Source organism: Trichophyton benhamiae, assembly GCF_000151125.1.
Source record: "Trichophyton benhamiae CBS 112371 chromosome Unknown Abenha-F-W-01a06.fp72, whole genome shotgun sequence".
NCBI classification, from domain to species: Eukaryota; Fungi; Ascomycota; class Eurotiomycetes; order Onygenales; family Arthrodermataceae; genus Trichophyton; species Trichophyton benhamiae.
This window is the reverse complement of record NW_003315105.1, coordinates 391,527-417,465: the sequence shown is the minus strand read 5'-3', so window position 1 is coordinate 417,465 and position 25,939 is coordinate 391,527. Positions and strand designations below refer to the sequence as shown.

At 48.0% G+C, this 25,939-nt stretch overlaps 9 protein-coding genes across 9 annotated transcripts; 5 read left to right on the top strand and 4 right to left on the bottom strand.

Annotated features, from left to right (window-relative positions):
* Positions 1 to 1,072: 1,072 nt before the first annotated feature.
* Positions 1,073 to 1,540, top strand: ARB_07577 (uncharacterized protein; the record flags this gene model as incomplete). Its single annotated transcript, XM_003014226.1, has 1 exon — positions 1,073 to 1,540. The coding sequence occupies one exon, from the start codon at positions 1,073 to 1,075 to the stop codon at positions 1,538 to 1,540; it is 468 nt and encodes a 155-aa protein (XP_003014272.1).
* An 85-nt stretch (positions 1,541 to 1,625) lies between these two features.
* On the bottom strand, positions 1,626 to 2,693 carry ARB_07576 (uncharacterized protein; the record flags this gene model as incomplete). Its single annotated transcript, XM_003014225.1, has 1 exon — positions 1,626 to 2,693. One exon carries the CDS (start codon positions 2,691 to 2,693, stop codon positions 1,626 to 1,628), a length of 1,068 nt encoding a protein of 355 aa, XP_003014271.1.
* A 581-nt stretch (positions 2,694 to 3,274) lies between these two features.
* On the top strand, positions 3,275 to 3,677 carry ARB_07575 (uncharacterized protein; the record flags this gene model as incomplete). The annotated part of the gene is made up of 2 exons (XM_003014224.1): positions 3,275 to 3,328; positions 3,429 to 3,677. The coding sequence occupies 2 exons, from the start codon at positions 3,275 to 3,277 to the stop codon at positions 3,675 to 3,677; spliced, it is 303 nt and encodes a 100-aa protein (XP_003014270.1).
* A 537-nt stretch (positions 3,678 to 4,214) lies between these two features.
* Positions 4,215 to 4,645, bottom strand: ARB_07574 (uncharacterized protein; the record flags this gene model as incomplete). The annotated part of the gene is made up of 2 exons (XM_003014223.1): positions 4,215 to 4,426; positions 4,519 to 4,645. The coding sequence occupies 2 exons, from the start codon at positions 4,643 to 4,645 to the stop codon at positions 4,215 to 4,217; spliced, it is 339 nt and encodes a 112-aa protein (XP_003014269.1).
* A 1,413-nt stretch (positions 4,646 to 6,058) lies between these two features.
* Positions 6,059 to 6,229, top strand: ARB_07573 (uncharacterized protein; the record flags this gene model as incomplete). Its single annotated transcript, XM_003014222.1, has 1 exon — positions 6,059 to 6,229. The coding sequence occupies one exon, from the start codon at positions 6,059 to 6,061 to the stop codon at positions 6,227 to 6,229; it is 171 nt and encodes a 56-aa protein (XP_003014268.1).
* Positions 6,230 to 6,463: 234 nt separating this feature from the next.
* ARB_07572 (uncharacterized protein) lies at positions 6,464 to 9,778 on the bottom strand (the record flags this gene model as incomplete). The annotated part of the gene is made up of 7 exons (XM_003014221.1): positions 6,464 to 6,908; positions 6,932 to 7,147; positions 7,213 to 7,516; positions 7,676 to 9,032; positions 9,089 to 9,280; positions 9,327 to 9,637; positions 9,709 to 9,778. The coding sequence occupies 7 exons, from the start codon at positions 9,776 to 9,778 to the stop codon at positions 6,464 to 6,466; spliced, it is 2,895 nt and encodes a 964-aa protein (XP_003014267.1).
* Positions 9,779 to 10,770: 992 nt separating this feature from the next.
* On the top strand, positions 10,771 to 15,594 carry ARB_07571 (uncharacterized protein; the record flags this gene model as incomplete). Its single annotated transcript, XM_003014220.1, has 1 exon — positions 10,771 to 15,594. One exon carries the CDS (start codon positions 10,771 to 10,773, stop codon positions 15,592 to 15,594), a length of 4,824 nt encoding a protein of 1,607 aa, XP_003014266.1.
* Positions 15,595 to 17,503: 1,909 nt separating this feature from the next.
* Positions 17,504 to 20,473, bottom strand: ARB_07570 (mRNA binding protein Pumilio 2, putative; the record flags this gene model as incomplete). Its single annotated transcript, XM_003014219.1, has 4 exons — positions 17,504 to 17,883; positions 17,949 to 18,504; positions 18,562 to 20,235; positions 20,432 to 20,473. The coding sequence occupies 4 exons, from the start codon at positions 20,471 to 20,473 to the stop codon at positions 17,504 to 17,506; spliced, it is 2,652 nt and encodes an 883-aa protein (XP_003014265.1).
* A 670-nt stretch (positions 20,474 to 21,143) lies between these two features.
* On the top strand, positions 21,144 to 22,451 carry ARB_07569 (uncharacterized protein; the record flags this gene model as incomplete). The annotated part of the gene is made up of 4 exons (XM_003014218.1): positions 21,144 to 21,191; positions 21,332 to 21,553; positions 21,750 to 22,050; positions 22,186 to 22,451. 4 exons carry the CDS (start codon positions 21,144 to 21,146, stop codon positions 22,449 to 22,451), a joined length of 837 nt encoding a protein of 278 aa, XP_003014264.1.
* Between the last annotated feature and the right edge of the window lie 3,488 nt (positions 22,452 to 25,939).

Sequence of the window (25,939 nt, the reverse complement as noted above, 5' to 3'; positions counted from 1 at the left end):
AACTTGACGTTCGAGTAGTTATAGTATAACTACGAGTCAGAATATGAGTAAAAGAGATGCAGTACCGAGACGGGTAACCCGGTCTGGCTCTCTGGCTGCAGCTGGAATGTACTGAATAACGCCCGATAAGAGCCTCAAAAGGGACTTCGGGCCTTAATTTTTTTGCCCCTCCGAAACTGGTGGGCTGTAGAGAGGAATCTCTGCTCGAATCTTGCAGGAAATAGTACGAAGAGACGGCTGCTGTATCTGCTGTGAGACAAGAAGGGAGTGATTGAACTGAAAGGCACTTCTTCGCTGCTGTGTCTGAGTATCTGCTTGACTGTCTAATACTTTGGGTTGCTGGATGACTGCTAAACTATTTTGGCTCACCGAGGACCGCCTTGTCCTGTGCTTATCGATAAGCAGAAGCCAAAAACCCTGAACTTTGTTAGTTAAGCCGCGGCATCCTCTTTCACTCCGCCTGCTTCACTTGCTTGCTACAACCTACCAAAGGAGTGCATTCCAGGTGAAGAAGCCAGCGGTCTATCTGTCTGTTGTTCAGGTAGCTGGGGACACACTTTATTCCTTCACTATGAAATATTTAGGTTGTTAACTTGTTATCTAGTTAGCATATTGTTTCTGTCTGGGTTTTAAAGCCTGTTGTCTCCTCCGTCTATCTCTATGGTTACTTAGGGAGTATCTTGGCCTAAGGATGGTTAAAGATTATGTCCCTGTGGCATCTCTGTCACTAACTCATGTCAACTATGTAAGTAGGACTATTATCTGTTCCTGGAAGCATCAAGACTTGCACTGTATACTAATTCCCAAGGATAGAACCCCGAAGACCCTATCTCGTATATCTGCGCCTTTCTTGCTCTTGTCCCACAGGCCCTAATAATATCCTATGTCTCGCTATGCTGGGCTACACGCGAAGTGGAAATCATCTTCATGCTTGCTGGGCAGCTTTCTTGCGAAGTCCTAAATTTCGGATTGAAGAGATTGATTAAACAAGAAAGACCTAACCGTATTATCATCCCCCCCAACCCACATACGGTTAATGTTAATACCACCGCTATACTAACTGAAGCTAGAGATGAATGGAAAGGGATATGGCATGCCATCATCTCATTCTCAATTTATGGGATATTTCGCTGTTTTCTTCACCCTTTTCCTGCTTGTCCGCCACACTCCCTCTGCATCGATTCGGTCCGGTTACCTTAGTATGCTCGAACGTGTCGGTCTATCCTCACTAGCCTGTGTGGGGGCTCTAGCCGTTGCTCTGAGCCGTGTATATTTAAACTACCATACTCCGCAACAAGTGATAGCTGGAGCTGCTATCGGAGTCGCTTATGGATTGGCTTGGTTTGGAATTGGAAGCTTCTTGCGGGAAAGCGGCTGGCTAGGGTGGGCTTTGGATCTGCAGCCCGTCAGATACTTTAGAATTCGGGACCTTCTTCCCCGGGAAGACCTGGCCGAGGGTGGCTGGAAACGTTGGGAAAGTATACGACAGCAATCCAAGAACCCAGCAAAACGACATAGCAAAACATCCCATGTGGAATGATAGCGCTGCCGGAATGATGCATTAGAGATATAAATATACACATAGATATATATATTGGGCAAAGGAACCAAGTATCATGTACCAATTACTTTTTAATAACGATATGGCCGGTACCTACAAGGTCTGCCTCTTTATTGAGAGCGTCGATCTCTGCTTGGACATACGGGATGCCGTCTTTCGCTCTTTCTTGAGAAGTTATGATTTCAATCTCACCAGGATAGTAGATCCTGTCCACCCCCTGCATCTTCTCGCAGGTAACAACCCGCTTATAGAGATAGTCCATTCTATCCTTGAACTCATCCAAGCTCAAAAACAAGTCAGGTTTCAGAGCCATTATGAAGTGTCCCACCCCAGCCGGTTTTGACGGGTCATACGGGCCGGTGACATGTCCGGCGAATGAAGAGCCAGAAAGCACGCCAGAGAAGACGTCCATCATGATAGAGAGAGCAGAGCCCTTGGGACCACCTACGGGCAACATGACTCCTCGAAGAGCCGCGGCGGGATCGGTAGTATGAGAACCGTTTGCGTCCAAAGCCCAGCCTTCAGGTATAGTCTCCCCCCTACGGTGAGCCTTGTATATCTTCCCCCTAGCAGCAACAGACTGTGCCATGTCTAGGATGAAAGGAGGTGAGTTGGGGCCAGATGGTGCTCCACACGCGATTGGAGATGTGCCCATAAGCTTCTCCTTTCCTCCCCAAACCGGTAAAGCGGGCGAGGAATTGGTGAAAACAAGGCTCATCATGTTTGCATCAACGGCTTGTCTGACGAAAGAAGCTGACATACCAAAATGGTTCGAATTATGCACTGAAACCATGCCAATGCCGAACTCCTTGGCCATCTCGATAGCGCGGTCCATGGCCATGGTGGCAGATATGAAGCCGAATGCATTGTTTCCATCAACACGGGCGACGACGGGAGTAATCTGAGTCAGGGAAGGAGATGCTTTGGGGTCTAGGACGCCCTGACGAATGCGTTCCATGTACGATGGGATGCGATTTATGCCATGGGTATCAACGCCGCGGAGGTCTGCTTCCACAAGGCATTTGGCAACAATAGAGGCGTTTGCTGACGGTACACCGTTCTTCTCGAGCACTCTTTGGACAAAGTCTTCAGCATCTGGCGCTGCAACCCTCTTCTTTTCTTGGTCTGCCATGGTGATTGACAACGGCATGCCTGTTGATGGCGGAGACATAGCTAAGGTTATTGCTTGAGTATGGAGGTACTAAGTAGCATCGGAGAGAGAGAGCATGCAATTGAGCTGGCAGCAGCTTCGACTCTTATAGACGCCTACATTTACTCACTGGCCCTGGTAGCCTTGTGTCTCTTGGACTTTTGGCCGCTCCCAACGCTCCACTAGAGGTAGTTAGTCAAGGTACCGTTCGCCCCGTTTACCTTCACGGAGTTCTTCATCGCTTCGTTGGAAGTCAACAAACCTTATTTTGGCCAGATTAAGATTACCTAAGCATCCATGTCTTTAGAGATTGTGATTAGTAAGCAGTATTCAGGAATAATAATTTACCAAGACTCTATGACTAAGCTTCATATTTAAAATGGAAGCACTTGATTGGCTATATGGGAACGAGAAAAGAAGAGTCGAGGAAAGCAGAGAAGAGGCAGAAAGCTGCTGGCATGGTCGCATTTCGCAATCCTACCAGCATCTCAGACCACAATTGTCAGGTTAACATTCCTGGCTTCCACATTTCCACGCTTATTCTCAACTAAGAACCCGGCAACATGTTCAGCAGCATTCTGCGCAGGCTACAGGGCGGGAACCTGGAGGTTTTCAAGGTAAGCGATAGAGCACATCCGATGTGCCATGTTGGATCATATTCAACTGTTCTGGCGGAATATATTATCATACTTTAGACTAATGGGGTATTTGTTCTAGTTCGGCCTCTATATTGGGTTCCCCATAGGATGGATGTACTACTTTGGCACGAACCTGGAGGAACGCTTCAGTGTCCCCGACTTCTGGCCGACTACGGCACACTCCCATAAAATACCTGCCGACAAGGGCGAGATAGACAAGGAACTAGCCCGGATGAATGAGCAGAGAGCAAAGCGATTGCTTGAAAAGCAGAGAATCCAAAAGGAATTCGAAAATATTGCTGCAACTTCGAATTCGACAACCGAATAATGGTGCGTGTGCATCCATGTATGGAGAAGTGTTATTTATACATTGTATCATACAACCTATTGTACATTTGCGGGCGTTTGGATGGTTTTGTGGAGTTACACTGGGTGAAGGAGCTATATCAAGCTCGGGTTTAAACGACTCATGTCGACGGCATAAGACTTGCGCGAAACACAATTTACATGCATAATCTCATCTCAAACACGATGCACCAAGTTATATTTGTGAACTTGGGATAGAACAAATTCAGGAGCCTGGGGGATGTAGCTGGAAAAGGGGTGCCATACAGCAATCAGTAAATACTATACATACAAGAAACACGGCATTATACCACATATTCGCTCAAAAAGCGCCGATATCCGCTAGCAGTAATTCACAACAAACAGCTGTCGTCGAGAAGCTCAATACCATCAAAAGGAGTATAGCTTGGAAGGGAGGTCCGAAAGGAAAATTAAGCACATGGAAGTGCAATTAAAAGGTATAACGTAAACATGCAGAAGTAATCCATGGGCTCATATAAGTCGCTAAATCCAGTATCACTCATAATTCTTTCAACGCCTCAGCTGTCGTGGCGGCGGCAGTTGCAGTAGCGGTAGAGAGTTTCATGTTAGCAGCATGTAGCGCAATCTGGTCAGCGACCGGCTGTCCAGCCCAGTAATAGTTGATATGCCGGTATAGAGAAAGGACATGGTCAGGCAGATATATGTAGGCGGCAGTGATGAGCATGGAAATGAAAAGGATAAGGATGGTATCTGGACAGTGAATTATTAGCCAAATCGTGCGATAATCCAAGGAGGGAAGCACCGAAAGAAGATCAAGGTATACAAGGTCAGGCTATACTTACTGAAAACTACTTTCTCGATAGGAGTCAACATGTAAAGCGAGAAGGTCACTTCATACTGGTAGTTCTTTAATCGGAGCCACCGGAAAAAAGACATGAAAACCCCTGGAGATGCCGTTCCTTGTGACATGGTGGACTCGGTTGACTTGACAAGCGCCGCGTTCTTGGGACAGCTTTTTGGTTCGAAAAATCTGTTTTGATGTAGGCAGTCCAGACTCTGTTGCACAGAATAGAAATGAAGGACTTAATTGCGTTAAATTGCGCATTTGCTGTGATTGTTGTTATCGCGAGAACTTTTAGAGATAAAAAAGGTTGCGACAAGGTCCTTGCTAAGTCAGCAGACCTAACTTCCATCATTTTAATCTAAGCCGAAGCCAACAACAACGAACAACATATCGCCTGCCGCGTGGTGCTGCCTGCCATACTATTATCTTTTGACTTTACTTTGCCTAACACTATACAACATATCTTCTAGCCCCTCAAAAAGCGATGGTCATCCTGAATACATTATATCAAACCAATACACCCTGTTGGAGCTTGAGTGTTTTCTTCATCTAGATACTATCCAGAAGATCAAACCGTGCAAGCCAACTATATGCTCTACTTTATCTGCTAGGCTATAGCTACTCCAGAAATAGGTGAGGGCTCTGTACTACATTAATGCTTCTCTGCTCTATGAACGAATACTTATAGGGGGCTGTAGAAAGGGGTTGATGATGTAAGCTATCGTCTCTGCTCAGTTTATCTTTGTCACGTTGTTGGAGGCATAAAATTGGCCAATAAAAATTCGTTAATGGGAAAGTTAATGCAGTCTGGAAGGACGTTGGGCTTAATTAACTAGTTAACCAATAGGAATTATATAGTCACAAATTCATATCTTGGTATTCCAGGGAACGAATGCCGTTTCGGACTCGACGAAAGTAAACCATCCATGTCAACAACCATCGCCGCGGTTGATAGTCGGCATCATGTTCAAAATATACCCACAAGCCCCATTCCGACATATATCTAAGCGAACGACTCAATGGCAATTAATCCAATATGCTGGTCATGTGCGTTTCTTCCAGGCCTCGCCCCTATCATTAGCGAAGCAGATGCCTCCACGCCCAACAATAGACGAATCTGAAATAACTGGAACCTACCTCAAAGGATCAGGCCCAGGGGGCCAAAAAATTGTCAGTCAATCACTCACTCCTTGATCGTTAGTTGTGCTTCACAAACTAGCTGTTTCACAAACTTGGATGACCAGGTGCATATATGACTCGCAAAATGGCGCTGCAATAAAAAAAAATACACAACTAATGATTGAAATATATGGTAAAAATATTTACTTACTATATCCCAGAACAAAACAAGTTCGGCCGTACAACTCATTCACATACCAACAAACACGGTTGTGAAATGTCAAGCAACACGTTCCCAATCACAGAACCGGAAAATTGCCAAGAGGATACTCGCTGAGAAGATAGAATTGCTTGAGAAAGGAGAACAGAGTCGAGCGGCTATAGTGAATAACGTGAAGAAGAAAAGGAAGGCGAGTAAGATGAAGAAAAGCAAAAGGAAGTATCGGGCTTTGGAGGAGGAGAAGAGGAAGAAAAGGGCAGAAGCTGGATTGGAGGGAGAGGGAGAGATTCGTGAGGGTGAAGCAGATGGTATAGAGGAAGTTGAGGAAGCAGGTAAAATCAATGAAAAGGTTAGCGAAGAGGAGAAATAATTTGGTTTCATAGCGATTGCTCAGCCAGTTGTTATATATCTTGGGGATTAGATGTACTATTAACTTGGGCTCTGTCTGGATATGAGTTTGTATTTTGAACTACCTGGATTCTTCTACATCGTCGTCACCATCATCGGCATCATCATCTGTGAACATATAAGGGAATAAACATTCGTCCTTATTAAACTCTGGTATTTCGGCCGTCTAAAATTCGAATCATGAAAGATCCCTAATCTATGCGAGAAGTTTGGCCAAACCGGGTAAGATCTGAGGATCTAACCTCTCTTGAGCGAAGTTCTGAATCTTTCCATTATTCTTGCTGTTCTGCTCCTTCAGGTAAGTAGCAACCCACTGGCCGACTTGCGGGCCAGTCTCTGGCCAAGGGTCTCTAGGTGGCATCTTAATGGTTGTTAGCTGGGTGAATCCAACTCCAAATGCCATGTCTTCAACATCATGCTCGGTTACAATGTCGTCGCCAGTGGTAGGCAGGATCGGTTGGTCGAGAAGATATAGTAGGGCCTCGCATGTGAAACCCCATCCCTTCTTGTACCGAGAGGCGAAAGCTTCAGAGTGTGCAAGAGTTTTGGCAAATGAAATAATTGCAATTTTGCGATCAAGAGGGCGGGCAAGCTTCCTCGATTCCGGAAGGATTATGCTAAGGTAAATGGGGGTGAAGACACTAGAAAAATGTTAGGAATTTACGTAGTCACTAATGATGAAAGGTGGGGAGAAGCAAACCCGTTTTGAATATTTTCAGTGCATTGAATGAAGAAATCTGCTCCGTACCCATTCTCTAGGTGAGCTGAGAGGAAGTGGTAGAATCGAACAAAACGGAGTGAGAAATTTTCAGTCTTCGAGTTCTGAAGTCGGGTAAGGATGATCTGAAGGATTGTAGGGAAGTAGCTTTGTAGCATCGCCCTAGAATAATATATAAGTCAGATGTTGAAACAGGATTTCAAGGGCCATATATGGACGGAACTTACGAGGGGAATGTCGAAATCACAGTCTCCAAAAGATCAAAGCCGTAGCTTTCGTTAATTTTGGAAGAAACTAGCTTTTGGAAGATCCCTAATATGGGCTCGATTTGGTTGTTTTTGCTCAATAAATCCGCCCCACGTCGAACGATAGCTTGCAGCAGGCGAACTAGTGCAGGAACATTTCCTTTCTGTTCCCACATAACTGGCGCAAGAATGGGGGCAATCATGTCCTTGAAGTAGTCTGGGAATGAGCCAGTGGGGTCTACTTCAAGTAACGCAGCTAACAGCTGGAACACATATGGCATAAATTCTGCAGGATGTTATTATCAGAAGCACATGGGTAAAGAATAGGGGTAACTTTCCTGACACATCATTCCTCAAGAGAGTAAAGAACGGAGTATACAAGGCCTGACCAAGCTTATCTGGTTGGGAAGGCCCAGTGAACCTAATAAAAAGGTGAGCAATTTACCGTGCAATTGATTAGGAGGCATTATATCATACCTTATGAGTGCGCCCAGAGCTTCAAAGTGGTAGTAGTAAAAACGTGGGTTGCTTGGGTTGGAACTGATAATCTCAGTAATCCGGATGAGATGGTTGAGAATGGACTCTGTCTGGGGAACAGCAGCATCCTTGATTACCACAAGAACTCGCATGATGCACTTCATGATAAACTCATTCTCCTGAACTTTGGGTGCAGATGACTCTTTCTGAACTAGTTGGAAGAGATGCTCGAGAAGCTGTCCGGCCAGGGGGGTAATATCACTTGCTGGAACGATTTGAGCACCAGAAGCATCGGTAAGGACAAAGACTCTTTCAACAGCAATTGCGGCATAGGTGTAGACCACGTAGTCTGAAGATGCGAGATGTTTCACTAATAGAGGCATAATCTCCCGCCACTGGTCCTTGGTGATGATGCTTCTAAATGAGTAGAGGTACTTAATGGCATCCACCTTCAAGATTGGCTGCACACCAGTCTCGGCGACAAGATCGGAAGCGATATTCTTTTGGAAAAACTCGGTGATGTTGACATGGGAGTTGATAGTGGTGACGCCGTGGCTTGCGGTTGCAACGCCTTTAGCGGCAATGGAGGAATACAGGTAAACTGCAGTATCCTTTGACTTCCAATTGTCAGATGGAGACTTGGCATAATCAGCCAAGTAGTGCTCGACATATCTTAGTACCACTGTAGTGACTAAATCCTCGAAGTTTTGGAGAAGCTGTCGGAGGAAATCGGTGGCAGCTCGTCGTCTTGTATCACTGTCAGAGCCCTCAAGATCTCTTCGGATAAATTCGATGGGTTCATCCTCGAACATTTCCACATCAGACTCTCGAAGGGTGATGTTAGGTAGGATGACCTTCTCGGTGACCTGACCTAGGGTTCCTTCGTTCTGGAACGCCGCCGCGTGCTCCGAAATCTTTGCAATAGATGTCAAAAACTGCAGCGCTTTGCTAACCAAGATATCATACTTTGTCTCCTGGCCAATTGTGGTAAGCAGATTCCATGAACTGCCAATGAACTGTTCAACAAGCGAGCCGAAAACATCGAGGTACTTTTGAACATAGAGGGTGAGAGCTTCAAAGGTTCCTGCTTTGACGAATTCCAGTACACCAGACTCCGAATCGTCATCTGTGTGTAATAGCTTGTTGTCGTACATTAGGTATTTCAGGAACAGCGTCGCGATTGCTCCTAGATTCTCTTCGAACATGGGGGGCAAGTCGTGGGACGAAAGGTCATAGAACAGCTTGACCATGAGGTTGAGCTGGGTAAACCCGAGGGTGAGGTTCTCCTTGTTGTCCTTATTCTTCTCGATGTATGCATCAAGAGACTACGATGCATTAGTACAATGGCAATGACAGTTTAAATTTTTAAAGTAACTCTTACCTCGAACAAAGCCAAGTATGGAAGTCCGAATTTCCCAAGGACATGGTTGATCTCTCTATAGAGGTCATCGGAACGGAAGAGGGGCCGCCATCTCTTGAAGATGGAATGGGCTACTTGCAAGACACCGATGTTGGTCTTGATATTCTCCGGTGACAGTCGGGATACAAGGTCCTGAGGCGAGATATTAATTAGCTATCAAGGCTTCCATATGCATACCATATAGAAAGGGAAGACAAACATCGACCAATGTGTCCCATCTCTCCCAGAAGTCACTGTCTGCAATGACACTGACTGCCTCTCCGAGCTGAGATTGTATGCCTGTGGGCACAGATATCATCAAGCTTATCAGCTCCTGCTTGATGGTAACGACATCGCTCTCCGGTAGCTTGTACTGGCCCTCCTCGTCGGTCCAGTTCCTCTTTATAAAGTTCTTGAAGCAAAGTGCACTGGCAAGACGGGTGTTGTATGCAAACGTCTCAGATGCTGTGATATGCAGAAGTTGGAGGGAAAACCCTGGCTTAGCTTCCTCTTGCTTCAAGGCAGCCTCGGCTAGAGAATGCAACCACACATCAGCTTCTTCATCCTTATAATACCTAGGACTAATCAGCGAGCTAACCTACCCTGTTTGTGCTGTCGAGGATCCAAACTGGCCTCCAGAAGCTGCGCAATTGGAGCTAGATTGCTAGCCATGGCGGGGGTAGATCTGATCTATAAAAGATAACGGAACAAGGGAAAAGCGACAGGGTACTCTCGTCTGAGGAAGATGAGCGCGAGTACTTTCCAGCTGACCAGACAGCCTGACGCCCCTTGCTATGTGGCTGTAGACTGGAGAGAAAAAATGTGTAGTTCAAAGCCGGGACGTAGAGATCTTGATATCCTCCTTTTCGTCGTCTTCTTTTCGATCAAAACAAAAAAGAAAAAAAAAAAACATCAAGAGGGGAGATGATTATGTCATGGCCTATATGCTTATGTCATAGCTTAGTCATTTATTAGTCAGTCAGTCGGAATAATAAAGATCCGACCTCCCCCGGATTCGCCACGAAAAAAAAAGGGCCGTCGAAGTTTCAACTCTTTTTTTCTTTTCTTTCGTCGACTTCTTGCTTTTTTTCTCTGCTTATGGCCTGATATATATTTTTTACCTGCTTCCTCTATTCTTAGCTTTGATGGTGACTGTTTTGCTGCTTTGATAGCCCCTATAAAGCTGCTTGTTTGAATAGGTGAGCAAAACTAAACCACCCCGCAATTCCCTTCCTTTGGGCTATCTTTGTCTTGCTATCAAGTAGCGCGCTTGGCGTGGACTTTGGTAGTTCAAACGCCATTTTGATAGGCATGACCACTCTCTTGTTAATAAGCTGCTGACCAGGTCACAGTGCTAGAAGACATCATCGCCAGCTGCAGATTGATCCTGCTCCCCTGTCCGATACAAGTATATAACAGCCTAATGCCCAAAGACCTTACAATGTTGGCGCGGATATAGGAGACCTGGCCTTTTATCCTCAGCCAACGAGCTGGACAAAACCAAAATTCACAATATCAATACCAACAAGAGACGGGATAGAAGGGAAGAAAGGGGATACAAGCGACGCTCTACGACTAAGCCTACGACTAAGCGCAGCAGTGAACAAGCCATCCTGTCACTGTCCTGGCTATCAGGACCTTGACTCATTCGCCCGTCAGGGCGGATGTCTTCCGACGATGTCCCCCAAGCGCCACAAAACAAACCGTCTACCTCATCCTTCGCCGACGTCTTCAAGACTCTCGCGGTAGGCCGTCCCAAGTCGCAGTCACCGGTTTTACATGCGCAGAACGCAGGAGGCGCGTTGTCACCCGAGATGGAAGGCAGGCGAGGCAGCCGAGTAACGTTTGGATTCGAGGCCCTTCATCGAGGCAGCGTGGCTGCGGGTGCGTCTGATGCATCAAACACGCCGAGTTTCGATACGATCCTTCATAATCTGGCGGCGGACCAACCTCTCCAGAGTGCTGCCGACGAGGCCGAGAAGGCGGTACGCTATCTACACGGGTTCAGTGGTGACCAGGTTATCACCCTCTGGGAGCAGGCTGCCTATCTCCTCGATCACCCGAGTTCGTCGGAAGCACGTACCTCAGGCGGTATTCTGCTGGAAAATGTCTCTGCCCGCCAGGATCTGTCACTAGCCGGCCGCAAGTCCCTCTTTCGCTCTATCTCTCAGCCCTCGCATCCGGATGTCATTGCTCGTCGAGTAAAGGCGCTTATCTCCCTCTCAGATTACGGGAGGAAGTTTGATTTCACCGATGAGCCCATTCTACAAATAATTGCTGCATGGATTGTACCACTTTACGAACAAACCGCTGCTATACGATCGAGGATTAAGCGGTCCAGAGGACAGAGACCCAGCGGTGCTACTTTCGATGAGGCCATCTTGGGCGAGTTGTTTCAACATATCGTCGATGTCGTGACTCTACAACGCCACCCCCCTGGGCCGGAGGTTATCGAACTCGTTCTCGACCAGATATTCACTGTTTGCAGAAAGACTAGTGCTGCCGTGGATATCAAAAATTCCCTGGTTGTCTTCGATGCCATCATCGCCACTTGTGGTGTCCCTGATGAAAGCTTCATTCCGTTACTCGAAGTCTTGTGCAGCATTCACGCTTCGGTCAAGTCGTTAGCAGGCCCAACGTCAAGAGCGGTCCGAAGTCTTGCCAAGTCTAGCAAACAGTCAGATATGATACAGAATCTTCACACGTTTCTCATGGAGACTACCGAACGGCCTGACAGGAACCTGAACGTCACACGCGGCGCTGTTGACATTTTCCGTGATTTACTAGTTGCATATGGTCAAGATGGGATGCCTACGATTGACTTTGAGCCTCTCATCGCCTCTCTGCACCAAGCTTCGCTTCGAAAAGACGGCCGCATTGATACAGACATCCTAGAAGTCTGTCTTAACGTGTTACAGGGTGAATTTTCGCAGGTCGCCCTTCAACACGACTGGTCGGAGTTTGTTAATGTCATGCTGGCTTGCTCGGATCGAGCCATCGACATAACCGCCCCTACCTCTCCCACTTCAAACTTCTCTCCCGCCCCCCTCCCAGCGGCCTCTACTCCTCCATCTAAAGCCTCCTTGGCAGATGATATACGCTCCAACATAATCGCTAATCTTACCCGCATTTCAGCTTCTCTGGAATCGCTTTGGCCGAATTTGAGCAAGAATCAAAAGCTCGAAGCATGGCGTTTGTTGGCTGACACCCATAGACACCTTACCCATTCTCAGGCAGAACTAGCTATACGTCTATTGGGAGCCGAAAGGCTGTGCCATCCATCCACTTCAGACGGTTGGGTCACTTACTCCTGGAAATTGGTGCAAGATTACATTTTGGACCGTGAAAAGGCCCCCGAAACTCGCATACTTGCTTTGGCAACTTTCAGAGATGCATATTTCAGTGAAAATGCTCCAGAATTATATCTCAAGGAGGGTCTTGTAAGTGCCCTTACTAAGGATTTCACCGAAGAAGATTCGTACCTGTTTCTTCAGGAATTGGTGGCTTTTCTGGTGGACGGGACAGCCAGCTCAGACGACGATACACTCAACCTCATTGTCGATACCCTAAGCCAGCCCATGAATGCCGATGAAAATACAGACGACATGTCCCCTTCCGGGACCAAGCCGGTACCGCACTATGTTCTGGCCTCGGACACGCTTGCACCGTCTCTTAGTGACGCGACGACATGGGGACTCATCCGCATCTTCCTAAAGGGGCTGGAAACCAAATCTCAAGTTGTCCTGAAAGTATACCAGAAACTGATAGACATTGCGTTGTCGACAAGCCGGCCTTCTGACTCCCGTCTCTCAGCCCTCCGACTACTTTTCCGGCTTCGATGCGATACCTCCGGTGTTGTGCACATCGCATCTTTCATAGACAATGGCCACTTGACTGCGAGCATGCTGCGAACTGCCGAACCAACCAAATCGACTGCCAGTGAAGAGTCATCTACAGAACGCTCAAAAGATAACGATACATCATCCACTCCTAATAGCAGATCATCTCTGAAAGACCATTCTGTAACCCCGATAGGAGGTCATGGCCATCGTGTTATCTCGCGACGCCCATCGCGATGGGTTGCACCAATATGGGCCTTTGATGACCAGAGCAAGCTACCTGACATGACGGTTCTCAAGCTAGGAAGCAATGTTTACGCATTTAAAGCTCAAGACAAGGAAGGAGGACAAAAGGCCGAGGAGCAAAAAGGCGAAGAGCAAAAAGACGAAGAGCAAAAGAGCGAAGAGCCAAACAACAACGATAAACATAATAACACCATCGTATTGAAAGTGAACCTCTGGGCCGAGGCCATCATTGCTCTTCTTCAGCGCGAGAAAGACTGGGATATCTACAGCTATGTGTCTGCTCACGTCAGTGCCCAACTTGCTAATCGGGACTTTTTCCGTGCCGCAATTCCTCAAATTACGCTGCTTCGAAGTGTTTTGTGCGAGCAGATTAAAAATGAGAGCTTCCCTGAACCACTTGGATGGACAGGAGTGAAAAAGAAGGATATCGCTATCTGCCTCCTAGAAGCTCTGACAATGCTTATCAGCTTCCATGCACACTTTGCAAAAGGCGAGCAGGACGAGCTCGTTCGCTCGTTTATGTATGGAATTGGATCATGGGAGGGTACGTCTCGTGGATGTATCCACGCGCTGAGCGTGTGCTGTCATGAAATCCCCTTGTCGGTAACAAAGTCATTAAACGCTATTCTTGACAAGATGTCTAAGGTTATCACCCGATCCCACATTGCGGTTCATATCCTTGAATTCCTCGCTCTACTTGCCCGTTTGCCCGAAGTTTACGTCAATCTCCGTGATGAAGAAATCCGGACTGTATTTGGTATCTGCATCCGTTACCTCCAGACCTCGAGAGAACAACGATACAAGAATAGCGAGGCTGCCAACAGCCGGTCTGCTTCCATGACCACGCGTATTAGCAATGGCTCAAAAGACCCTATTTCTAACCCACCGGCAGAGGCAGTTGACATTCATGGTGGGGAAAATGCTGCCAGATATGTCTACCACCTGACATACCACGTTATGGTCTTTTGGTTCCTATCTCTTAAGTTACAGGACCGGCCTAACCATGTTGGTTGGATCACGAAACGGCTGCTCTTCAATGATGAGCAGGGCAGAGAAGTTATTGAAGAACAGAGCCAGGTGTTCATCGACATGATGCAGCGAGTTGCATATTCGGACTTGGGAGACACCATTCCATTCGAAAATTTCCCACCTTCGCCATCTGACGGTCCAGTAGTGAAGAGAACTTGGATTGTTGGTACCAGTATTGTGACCATCGAAACAGCATGTGCTTCGGGTCTAAATCAAGTCACCAAGAGACAAGCGTCTGGGACCACATACTCCATCTTCCAACAGCGAACTGCACCAGTCCTTCCCCATCAGATTCCCACTAACCCCCGCTCATATTCCCTCTCTGACGACCCGTCGACTCAAACTTCGGTACTGCCGAGTCATGCTCTCTTGCAGATGACCGCCTCTGCATTCCCAACAGCACTCCCATTACAGCCACTGCCGTTGCCTGATGATGACTTTACGCGACGAGCAATTAGCGCCTTCGATAGGAACAGTATTGTCGATGGTCATAAGATCGGAGTTTTGTACATTGGTGAGGGCCAGACCGACGAGACCGAAATTTTCGCCAACGACCACGGCAGCCCCGATTATGAATTCTTCATCGCAAGTCTTGGAACCAAAGTTTCCATTGAGAACCCTAAGTTTAACCCTCAGGGCCTGCATCATGAGAGAGATGGCAAATATATCTATGCCTGGCGTGATCGAGTCTCTGAGATTGTATACCATATCGCTACCATGATGCCCACGAACCTGGAAGCAGACCCGCAATGCGTAAACAAGAAGCAGCACATCGGCAATGACTTCGTGAACATTATCTTCAACCGCTCTGGTTCCGAGTTTGACTTCAATACCATCTCAACACAGTTCAACTTCGTTGATATTGTCATCACGCCAGCATCCCGAATAGGCTCAGAAGACAAAGCAGGAAAATTCACCGTCGACGACTTCAACCACAGGCTCTACACCGTCAAGGTTTTAAGCAAGCCTGGCATGCCTGAATTATCTGCCGCGGCCATCCCAAAGGTCATATGTGGGAAGAATCTCGCTGCTTTTGTCAGAATCATTGGATTGAACGCATCTGTTTTCTCACTTGTCTGTAGCCACGGCGGCGAATACATTTCTTCCTGGCAGAACCGCCTGAGAGAAATCCGTCGTCTTCGGGATCGTGCATACGCCTGCTATTCCCCTGACATCACTAGCCCAGACGCCTCCTCAAACAACCTCACAGGCAGCGGTAGTACGTACGGCGATGGTTCATACCCATCCTCGCGACGCAATACCAAACAGTATGCCGAGGACGGCAGCCTCCGTAGTGGCCTGGGTACAGAACGCAACCTTACAATGGACGCTAATGCCTTCCAATGCCTGGATTTCTCACGCTGGACTCGCTGAATTTCGCTTCCTTCCCTGCCAACATCACGATGTATCATGCCTTGCACTTTTCCAACCCCCGATTCTTCTCCGTCCTGCATTAATATATTATCCCCTTTCACCCTCCCCCTCCAATGTTACGACAAGCTCTGTTTTTTAAGGTATACCCCCTTGCTAAGATAACGGATTAAAAAGTTTTGTGCTTCGATTTCTTTTCCCCCTTCTCGACGCATGTTGACCCTTCGTCCAGGTCTAACATTCTAAAAACTAAGAAAAAAACCACTACGACCCCTAAACCCCTTTTCGTTAAGCGTTGGAACTGTTATAAACTATTATAATAAATCGCTGCTTTTTGACAACTTGTTCTTCACGTAGCCGTAGCTTCTTGTGACCGCGTAGCCGATGACGTCGTTTTTCATTTTAGTTCTTGTACTTCGTCTACTTGCATCCTAGCACTTACGTCGGCTCCTCACAACGGGTCAAAACTCACTGCCGATCTCTGTCACTGGTGGGTGTCAAACGGGAAGAAACGAGACTATTTGAACCTTCTGGCTGTCTATCAAAATATCATGAGCCAACAGAGTGTGAGAAACCACCATAAGACCCGACCTCCCTCAAACGTTCGCTGAAAGCTAGATTAACACGAACATGAAATCAATAGCAGGGAAAAAGCAAGGAGATTCGGCTGAAGACCTCGTTAATTGGTTATAAGGAACTGCGATTCTGACTTATTAAGGAAAATTGCTGGACATACTCCGTATTGCGTCTATCATTGCGAGGTTATTCTCTGCAACCAAATATCGGGAACCAACGCGAGAGATGACTCGACCATCGCGATACAAATCAATAGTTAGGATGAAGGAAGAAAATTGCAAACCAGGAGAGCAGCCATTGATGAACTTAAGAGATATAAATATAGACTGGCTGAGAAAGAAACGAGGTCTCAAAATATGGAGTGTCAACATCAACCCTGTGCCTGTTATCCGTGATGTCCATAGAAAAAGACTTAAGCCGCTTTTCAACTTCATGAATCCCCCCCCTTGAAGGATGCAGAGGATAGAAAATTTCCTGATTCTGTCATGCCCATGAAAGAAAAAGAAAAAAAAAAAAAAAAAAAAAAAAGAATAGAGGAAAAGCCTGTTCATTTGTAGGTTTTATTCGGTCGAGGTGATTGATGTATAATGAAAACCGAGTACCCGTGAAATGTGAAACAGAAAAGCAAGATCAACTAGAATCGACTGAAGAGATAACAAGAATAACATGCCTTGGACGCCAGCCCTGTGTTCCTTTCCACCGTATGTTATCTCGTACCGTTGGAAAAGAAACCATTCCCTAAACTAGTTGGTAATGAAAAAAACTCCCTGAAGACCCATGATAGCAGTAATATCGATGATGAAAATGTCACCGTGACCGAAAAAAGGGGGAAATGCGAGGCATGAGGCGTGCAAAAGGGCAGGCAAATAAAATGGAAGTAGGAGAACGCAATGTATCTTCAGTTCGAAGGGAAAAAAAAAAGGAGGATTGTGAGGATAAGTAGGTACGTTGGAAGATAACTATGGATTGTGAAGAGGAAACCAGAGAAGAAACCGCCATTTATACCTGTTTGAAAATAAAAGAATGGAATGGAAAATGTCAGCGCTAATCGGGGGGTGAGATGCCTAGACAGGCAAATTGTTTGCTTGAAGTTGCTGCAATGCAATGCGACGCGATGCGATGGACGAAAACGTGACCGAGAGCGACCGAGAGCGACGAGTGATGTTCCTCCCATCCCTAAACCCCATGCTAAAAAAGTATATATCCGTTTTCGTTTCCATTATTTGAAAGGTGGTCGATTAGATTAAGTGTACAAATTTCATAATGCCTCGCTAGATTGGGTCGGACCGGGCTGGATTGTGAAATGGCCCTTGAAATCTTCATTGGATTGTGGATATTATATGACTGCTGCTGGCTTGAGGATGGCACTGCCGTCCTCCTTGGCCATTTCATTCGGACATTCTTCCAATACGCTAGTGTTTGCGCTTGGTATAGAGCTCCTGTCTGCGGTGACAGGGGAAAGATCGTAGACAGGACTGTTATCACGAGTGTATGCGAGACTGTTCGCATTGTTGTCAACATCCAAGCCTAGTGGTTTGCCGCTCTCCGCAGGCGAGGTTGGGGATGAAGGAGCCGGGTTTCCATATTTGTGAAGATGCCCTTCAATGCCGGCAATCTGTTTGCCATAGCTGCACTTTTTCAGCAGTGGCATCAATGGCAGAATTCGGCTTACAAGCATCTTGTAGTCGTCACCTTCCAAGACGCTAAGGGATTTTTCTATATACCAAACATCAGATATGCTGATATTGACATTGTGAAAGAATCTGAGGAGAAAAACTTACGAATGACATAGTTGCCGTATTGGTCGCGCATCAGGCCAAGCAAGGGGCCCTCTCCCTTCTCGTTGACAGCAGACAGAATCCGGGTAATGGCTAAACGTTGCTCCATAGTGCCGAAGGTGATGCTCTTCTCTACCACGTTGCTGGCAAACTTGTGCTTGGAAAAATGAACCGCTTGGCCAAGGACAATGGAAATGATCTTGTTCTTGTCAACCTCTTCTCCAAACTCGATTATGTGCTGGATGACATAATTGCCATATTGGTCGGAAATGAGGCTTGGAGTACAAGCGTGGATTTCAGCGAGAATGGATAAACGGTCAGCCAGAGGACAGTGCTCTAGCATGCGCTGGATTACCCGACATCCGTAAGTATGAGTGGCGTAACGTGGAATTTGGCCACGGAATTCATCAATGATGAATCGAATGTGCTGGTTTGGAACACGTTCAATTGCCTTTTGGATGACATGGTTTCCGTTTTGATTGGTAACGCACTTCATCACGCTGTCCTCAAGTTCCTTGACCATGGTGGCTTGCTGTTCAACGAGGACATGCTCAAGTGCCTAAGACTTGGTTAGTCCCGTACGTGTGTAGATTATGGTAATTCAATGAAAGCTTACCTTTTGAACAGTGCGGCATCCATACGTCTGTACAGAGAGTGAGCAAATGTTGCCTTGCATCTGCTGTGCGAGGAGACGTTTTTGTGCCTGGTTGCCATGCTCAAACAATTTTTGGATAACGTAATTGCCAAACAAGTCCATCATAAGCTGTACAGCATTGGGCCTAATCTCCTGGAACACCCGCTCCTTTTCATCGCTGTTCGCAGTTTCAAGCTTGAGCTGAATGAAGCGAGAGCCATGCTGATCACCACAGAATTCGACAATGTGACCATAGATATCTTTCAACTCATATCGTTTGTTGCCCTTGTTGTTTGCTCTGAACTCCTGTAGGACTGGACTACGCGTCACCTGGTTGGAATCTTGGTCTGAAGTGGAAGGCCGAATCAGCGACGGGGAAACAGGGCTGAATGGGCCCATAGAGTAGAGGGGTAGTTGTACGGGATGGATACCGTTAGGCTGGGGGGGTTGGAATGCTGCATATCTGTAGCCAGGGGGAAGGTGAATACCTCCGGGGAGCTGGCTCATGGCCACGGAAGGGTAAGCTTGCTCCTGCTGCTGTTGCAAGGTTGCTCGCAAACCCTGGGCTAGGAGTTCAGCTTGTTCTTCAGGGCTACGCTCACCAGCAGCGTAACGGTATCTTGGAGAGTACACCCCCTGGCTCATGGATTCCTGGATCTGACCATCAACGCTAGAATAGTAGCCGGGGATAGAGCTGCGCTCGAGAGTTGGGTGGGTGCGATCTTGTCTTCTAATGAGGGAGGGTAAAGTGACGGAAGGAGATGAGATTGTTCGGGAGTATGTTGCGTACTGGGTACGGGGTTCCTCGGGCTCGATGTTATAATTGGCACGGGACAAGACAGCGTCATACGATGCGCGTTGTTGGAATGACGGTCGTGGAGGTAGAGCTTGTTGTCGGTGCTCAGCTAAAGCGCCAGCAACCTTGACATCTATTTTTGATAAGGCAGCTGCAAGCTCATCTTCAGCTAAGCTAGGCCTACCATGACCTGTTGATATAGAATGACGTGGAGTGCCGCCTCCAAAATGGCTCGAGGAGGGAGTCATTGAAGCCAGGTTTATGGACGAGGCTGGAGGAAAGTAGGAAGATTGATCATTTGACCTAGAGTTTTCCCTGAATGGGAGGGTGTTGCCATGATCAAATGGATTCATCTGTGGTTCCTGCGTAGATAGCCCATTGTGTGCACTACTTCCGTTTGTGATTCCATTAATAGTAGATGCATGCTGACTGTTTCTTCCAACACCATTGTCAAACGCAGTGGTAGATGCTGGGGAATCACAGGTTGTGTGATAATGACTCCAGTTTGAAACCCGGTTGCTATTTGGCATGTTTGAAGCGGATGGTTGGGCTGATGCTAAATAGGATAGAGTTTCACTTCGAGTAATAGGGTTGACAGTTGTGGAGTGTCCTGGGGGAGTGTTTGATCTTGCATTTCCCGAAGACGTATGAGAGCTTGAGGTAGGGGAAAAATTCCACGGAAGAGGCTGTCCAGCCCAGCCTTCGGCCTCCGATGAAGGCAAAAGAGAGCGAGATCCCGTCACTGCATCTCCGCCAGCAGTAGTAGCCACTTCTGGAGTTAGCATGGAGAATTTTGAGAAAATCGTATAAAACCAGATGGGGAAACTATACCTTTTGGGTGAGTATTTTCCACCATAGTGCTAGAAATCCCAGTCATAGCGGAACGTGACCAAATATTGCTGTTCCAGCCTCCACTTCCAAACGCCGCAGAAGACTGAGCAAGAGTGGTTCTTTCACTGGCATAGCCAGCTGAAGGGGTTGAGTTTCGACCATTTGTACGCGCCTAAGGAACAGTTAGCAGTGGTCTATATGTTGAGACCATAGTGTTTTCCTTACCGCCTGCTGTGAAGCTGCGTTGGACATCCCTATAGCAGCCATAGTGCTTCAAATAGACAGGATGCAATGACAACAAGGGGGTTTTAACGTAGAAATCAAAAGGAGCTTTGTGTAGTGAAAAAGATGAAGAGATTTCTAACGGATTATCTGCAGTCGCAAGAAGGTCTGAATGTGCGGGGGAGAAATAGATAAAAGGAAGAAAGGAAGAAGAGGAATATGTTCCAGGGGCAGCAAATTTATTTGCGGGAGATTATAGGCATAGACAGGAAGAGGCCTTGCGCGTGAATAAAATTAGTGTTGATAAGTCACTGTTCGCTAGAATTAAGCAGTTAGTGAGCTGTAGCAGTGAATATTTCAGCAACTTCTAGTGACGGGGGAAGCAATGTGAATGTGTATATTTGGACTTTGGGGAGGGAGTAGTAGTATCAAGCTGTTGCCAAAGCAAACTAGATCATGTACAGAAGACAGCCGTACGGAAGAAAGGAAGAAACGGGGAAAAGGGGACCAGAGCTTGCACAGATAGGGAGAGAGAAGTAGAGGGATATAGAATAATGTAGATCGAGGCCAGAAGAAAATATTATGGCACGGGGGAGTTGATATATGGTGAAGGTAGAGTGACACGGCCTTGGACCGTGGAATGAGACCCTTGAACGGAACCAACCAGGTCTCTCTCGGACAGGCAAGACAGGGAAGGTGAAGAAATAAGAAGGGAATGAAATGGCTGGAGAGTGAAGGGGAAGAAGGAAACAAGCAGCAGAGGGTCTTAGTGAAGGGTAATTAAGAGCAAGGCACCCGAATGCAGGCAATTGAATGGGGCAAGGTCGGGATGCGTTTGACAGCACAATCGCGGCAAGCAGCCGCCTGGGAATTGATAAGGGCAGAGGAGGAAGTACTCCGTAGCGGGAGAAGGACGAAGAAAAGGAAGAGCTCCAACTGACCTCTGGTGTTCACATTATACGCCCCGGGGTGAAGCGCGACCAGTCTCGACAGTTCATACAGCAGTCCCCCTCCGGCCGTCTATCCGTCTGTTTGGCTGGCTGGGCTGGGGCTGGCTCTGGCTCTGGCTCCAACGGTCACAACAAAACGGCGGCAAGGCAACGTACAGTGAGCGAGGAGCTTGACGTGCGTGCGTGCGGTATGTAGGTGTATATGTGTGTCTCTCTCGTGGGGGCCGTTCCGAGAGGAGGGATTCTGAGCTGCCGGAGCTTCTATTTACAGTGCAAGCAAAGCTTTGTTTCGGTATGGACAACGATTGGGGGAGACCAGGTTCGAGAAGACGTAGGAGAGAGCGGCGGCGGGAAGATCGAATGCGGATCAGGGGGCCCAGCGGGAGCAGAAAGGACGAGGACAGACGCTTGTCTTGCTTTCCCCTTGCCGTGGCCGTTTATATGCTGGTTGTGGTGCTGGTGGTTGGTGGTTGTGGTTGGCGGTGGTGGTCGTCGTGGTGGACGCTGGCGGAGATCTCTGTCTGCACGCAACACCTGCGAGACTGCGGACTGCGAGCGGCCAGCAACGAAAACGAAACGAAACGGAGCAGCGTTTGCTTTCTGTTTCAGCGAGAGGAAACGAAGAGACGCAGCTCAGCAAAGGCAGCGGCTTGCGATGGAGGACAAAGAGAGGTCAAAAGCGCATGAAGCTGTCACACAGACGGCAACATGATGGCACCGCAGGGCTTCCGTCCAGTTCTCGATGGTAGGCGAAGACGGGCAAAAGTCGACTGCCGTCTGGAGGCCTCACTGTCCGCTCGAGTTAAGGGACTTTTTTGCTCGTCGTCGTCGTCGTCGTCGTCGTCGTCGCCGTCCGGGAGGTCGTTTTGGTGGTGGTGGTGGTTGGCCTGAAGAAAGCGGACGCAGAGACGAGAGAGAGAGAGAGAGAGAGGAAGGAAAAAAAAGCCACCCACGGCCAGCAGAAGAAGCAAAAATCAAAGAAGTATCAGCAAGAGGTCGCACAGCGTGTGAAACTACGGCGTACAAAGGCAACGGGCAGCGAGGGACAAGGCCGGTACACGACAATGACCTGACGATGCGGACGGGAGAGCAGAACGAAGGTTGAGGATTATCCCAAGCTACTTCAGGGATGCCGGATGCTAACCGTCGTGCACCAGGATTTGATATTAAATATATCTACGCCCAAACACAGGCGAATACCGCGGCCAGAAACGTCGAGGAGAGGCTGCTCGACGCCCGCAACCTACGCTTGGCCATGGCTGGCCATTTGTCCGGCTGGCTGTTCTACGCTGCGGCCGACCTGACGGGCCCAGGTGCTGCCAATAATACTCTTACCGGCCTCCGGCGACAAGCTAACTATCAAGCTCGCCAGCAGCCAGAGACGGACCGCTTGAACTCCATTCTGTCTCTGGATAAACCGCACACGCCCGCCTGCCTCTCGCTGGCTAGATGTCACCTTGTCACGGCGAGGTGAGAACGAAGGGCCAAGATAGCCTAGCAGTGGGAAAGGGAGAGAAGAGGCCAACTTGGCCCGCTGTACGTATCACTTTTTCCTGTTTTCGCTCGTTTCTTTTTCAAGCATCTCTGCTCTTAGTTCGAGCGGATGGGTACACAGTTCAGGGCCTACGGAATATGCAGCTACGGGAAGGGGGAAGCTTTTTAGGACATGCAGCATGAGCATCATCCCAAGACGGAGGCAGGCAGCGAGAAGAGCGCAGCCGGGGGGGGGACGATGGGGCCGCAAGCACACACTAGCCTGCCCTGGGTATTACCCGCCTATGTGCAACATTTCGCCTTCATCGTACATCGTCCTGCTGTGTACAGCATCTTTGTCCGCCATGGCCCAGCCCCGTCGAAGGGGGACCCGGGGAGGAGAGAGGGTGGAGGATGGGCAGGAAAGCAGAAGCAGTTCGCCCTTCTTCTTTTTCCTTTTGGCTTTTCTTTTCTTCTTTTGGCTTTTCAAGGGAGGAATAATAATGGATGGGACCGCTGCTTTCTCCCGTACCATCGCGCCAATCGCGATGGTGGACCAGCGCGGAGGCCAATGGGCCACGGATCGGCGAATATCTTCTACTCGTCTCATGGCTCATGGTCGACTGCCAACGTCAGGGTGTGTGTGAGTGGTATGGAAGCTACACCCCCCCTTCCCAATCTCACCATGACGGAGGCACTTCTATCATGTTTTACAGCTCTATTTCCACAGCCCGATATCTACCTCGTGAGAGGTGGACTCCGTGCAAAAGGTTCCAGGCCCTCCCCCCCAACACACCTGAAAAACGCCTCGGCCATTTTAGTTACTTGAGCGGTTATGAAGAAGAGCATCGCAGGGGGGGAGGCTAAAAGTCTCAAAGATAGGGCCAGTGGCCCACCCAGCAGATCGTTTTAAGGCCGGTATAGGGGTCCACTTGATCCTGGGAAACTAGACGATCCACAAAGAAGCAAATCCATATACTTATACGCCAACACACCCTTGACTCCTCAACCTGATAGTCCTTCCCATTATTGCCGTTCTGGCTCTGGCTTGTCCTCTCATGGTAATTTACTAACTTACGATCGATAGTTGGGGTACCGATGCGGCCCCCCATACTCTAGCGGGAAAGTTGTACAGAGACTTCGAATGACAGGCAGCGTTTATATGTGAGTGTGTTTGCTGTGTGACCTTTTGCCCGGCCCGGTGTGGAATTGCCTGCCGTTTTTATCATTGGAAGACGAGGGATGAATGATAGGGGATGGGGATAATCGTCCATATTACGCACATATAATTGGCATGTCCACTGCCTCTATCCATGCGCTGGCCCTAGTCTCTATCCCCTCCCCCGTACTCCAAGGTTTGGAACCGTCTCTGGGAGTGCTTTTGCTCGCACAGAGAGGAGAGGGTTATGATGGTGATGGAGTACAGTACGGAGTACTCCGTACGGTTACCCGTCCTCGTCGTAAAACGGACGGCACGACGAATACTGACATCAAGCTACATCTTGCTGGTTCGTCAAACCTCCCAACAGTTACTCGGCTGCTTAACTGGTCATCCTATTGTGGCCTCGCCTAGCTGAACAGGATGGAGATGGCATATACGTGTCATGATCGATTCCTGTACATCGCAGATACGAGCAGTCAGGCAGCAACCAGCAGCCGTCGAAATCAGTCTGTATGGAGTACAAGCTACCAACCACGGGTAGACAGTCTCTGTTTCTTTTCTCTGCTTGTCGACTTGAGCCCCGACCTGGCCTGCTTGTGCAGAAATTTGTTAGCCATCGCAGTTGCGTGGGGTAGCACACGAGACTGTTAGCTCTCTTTGCGTGGACTGGGGCTGGCAGATGCGCAATTGGGAGCACTGCCGCACTGCTCATCTCCTTCGTTTGTACATGTACCAGTCCCGCTACCGCATGGGGGAATGCTCTGCTATATCCACAGATTTTATGCACACAGTCGCGAGTCCGTCCTCTATCTCTCTGGCGGTCTGGTATAACAACCATTCGGACTCTGGGGAAACAGCAAAAAAGCAATAAAGTGTGGTCTGCCCAGAAAGCTGGGCTATACTGAGAAGCTGATCACCCGGTGCAGGATTGGGGGCCTGCACCACAGATACACTACTAAACCCAACTTGAAAATTCGGTACTTGTACTGCTCTGCGACCAAGATTATTCTCTTATAGCAGGACTGATGACTTCATAGTGGGAGTACCTGTTCATCTTAATCTGCTGATCCGTGGTTGAACTCATGGCTGGTGACAAAAGAAGAAAACCAACTTTTGCTCTCAGGAACCGACCAAAAAACGAGGAACATTGTTGCTTTTTCCCCTTTTTTTCTTCTTTGGATCCAAGCCAGGTACGGGGAAGGACGATTCTCAGCCACTGTCGATCGGTAGAACAGTAGTAGTGGGAGGGTTCGGTACAAGGCAAATGCTTCATGCTGAATAGATGGGTACAGCGTTGTTCAACTGTAGAAAGGTGAGCTGCCACCATCATACTGTCTGGTAAAAATAGTTGATCCCTAAAATGCACATTCAGTTTGGTTTCTTTAAGCTATATATCCATTATTTGTACTCCGTACGCTCTCGTATATAAAGACGGACGGTATATCAAACAGGTATTTCTCGTCTAACCACCCCTTCCAACCCATTTAGGGCCACCACCACCACCACCACCACCACCACCACCAACCACCATATTCTAGACTTTCCACTGCATGCTCTCCGGCGCCTGATATGATATCCAAATAGTGGAGGCAGCCCTACTGCCGGGCTTCCAACTTCTTCCATGCAATGCACGGTAAATGAGTGGTTTGGGACCGGAACTAGGCACAAGATGGTACAGAAAATGACGATCTACTTATATGACCACCTCTTCTCCCATTTGCGCCAGCAGTCTCAAAGATCTATTTACCGCTATGGGGTATTCCAATTTGGGTATCAAACCGACTTCATCGGTGGCAGTGAAAGTAAATAATGGCCTCATAAGAATCCACTGGCAACTTAGCGTCTACCGAATAAACAACCTGGGTTAAACGGGCAGCATACCGACAGATACTTTTTATATCCAGGGAAAAAAAAAAAAAAAGAAAA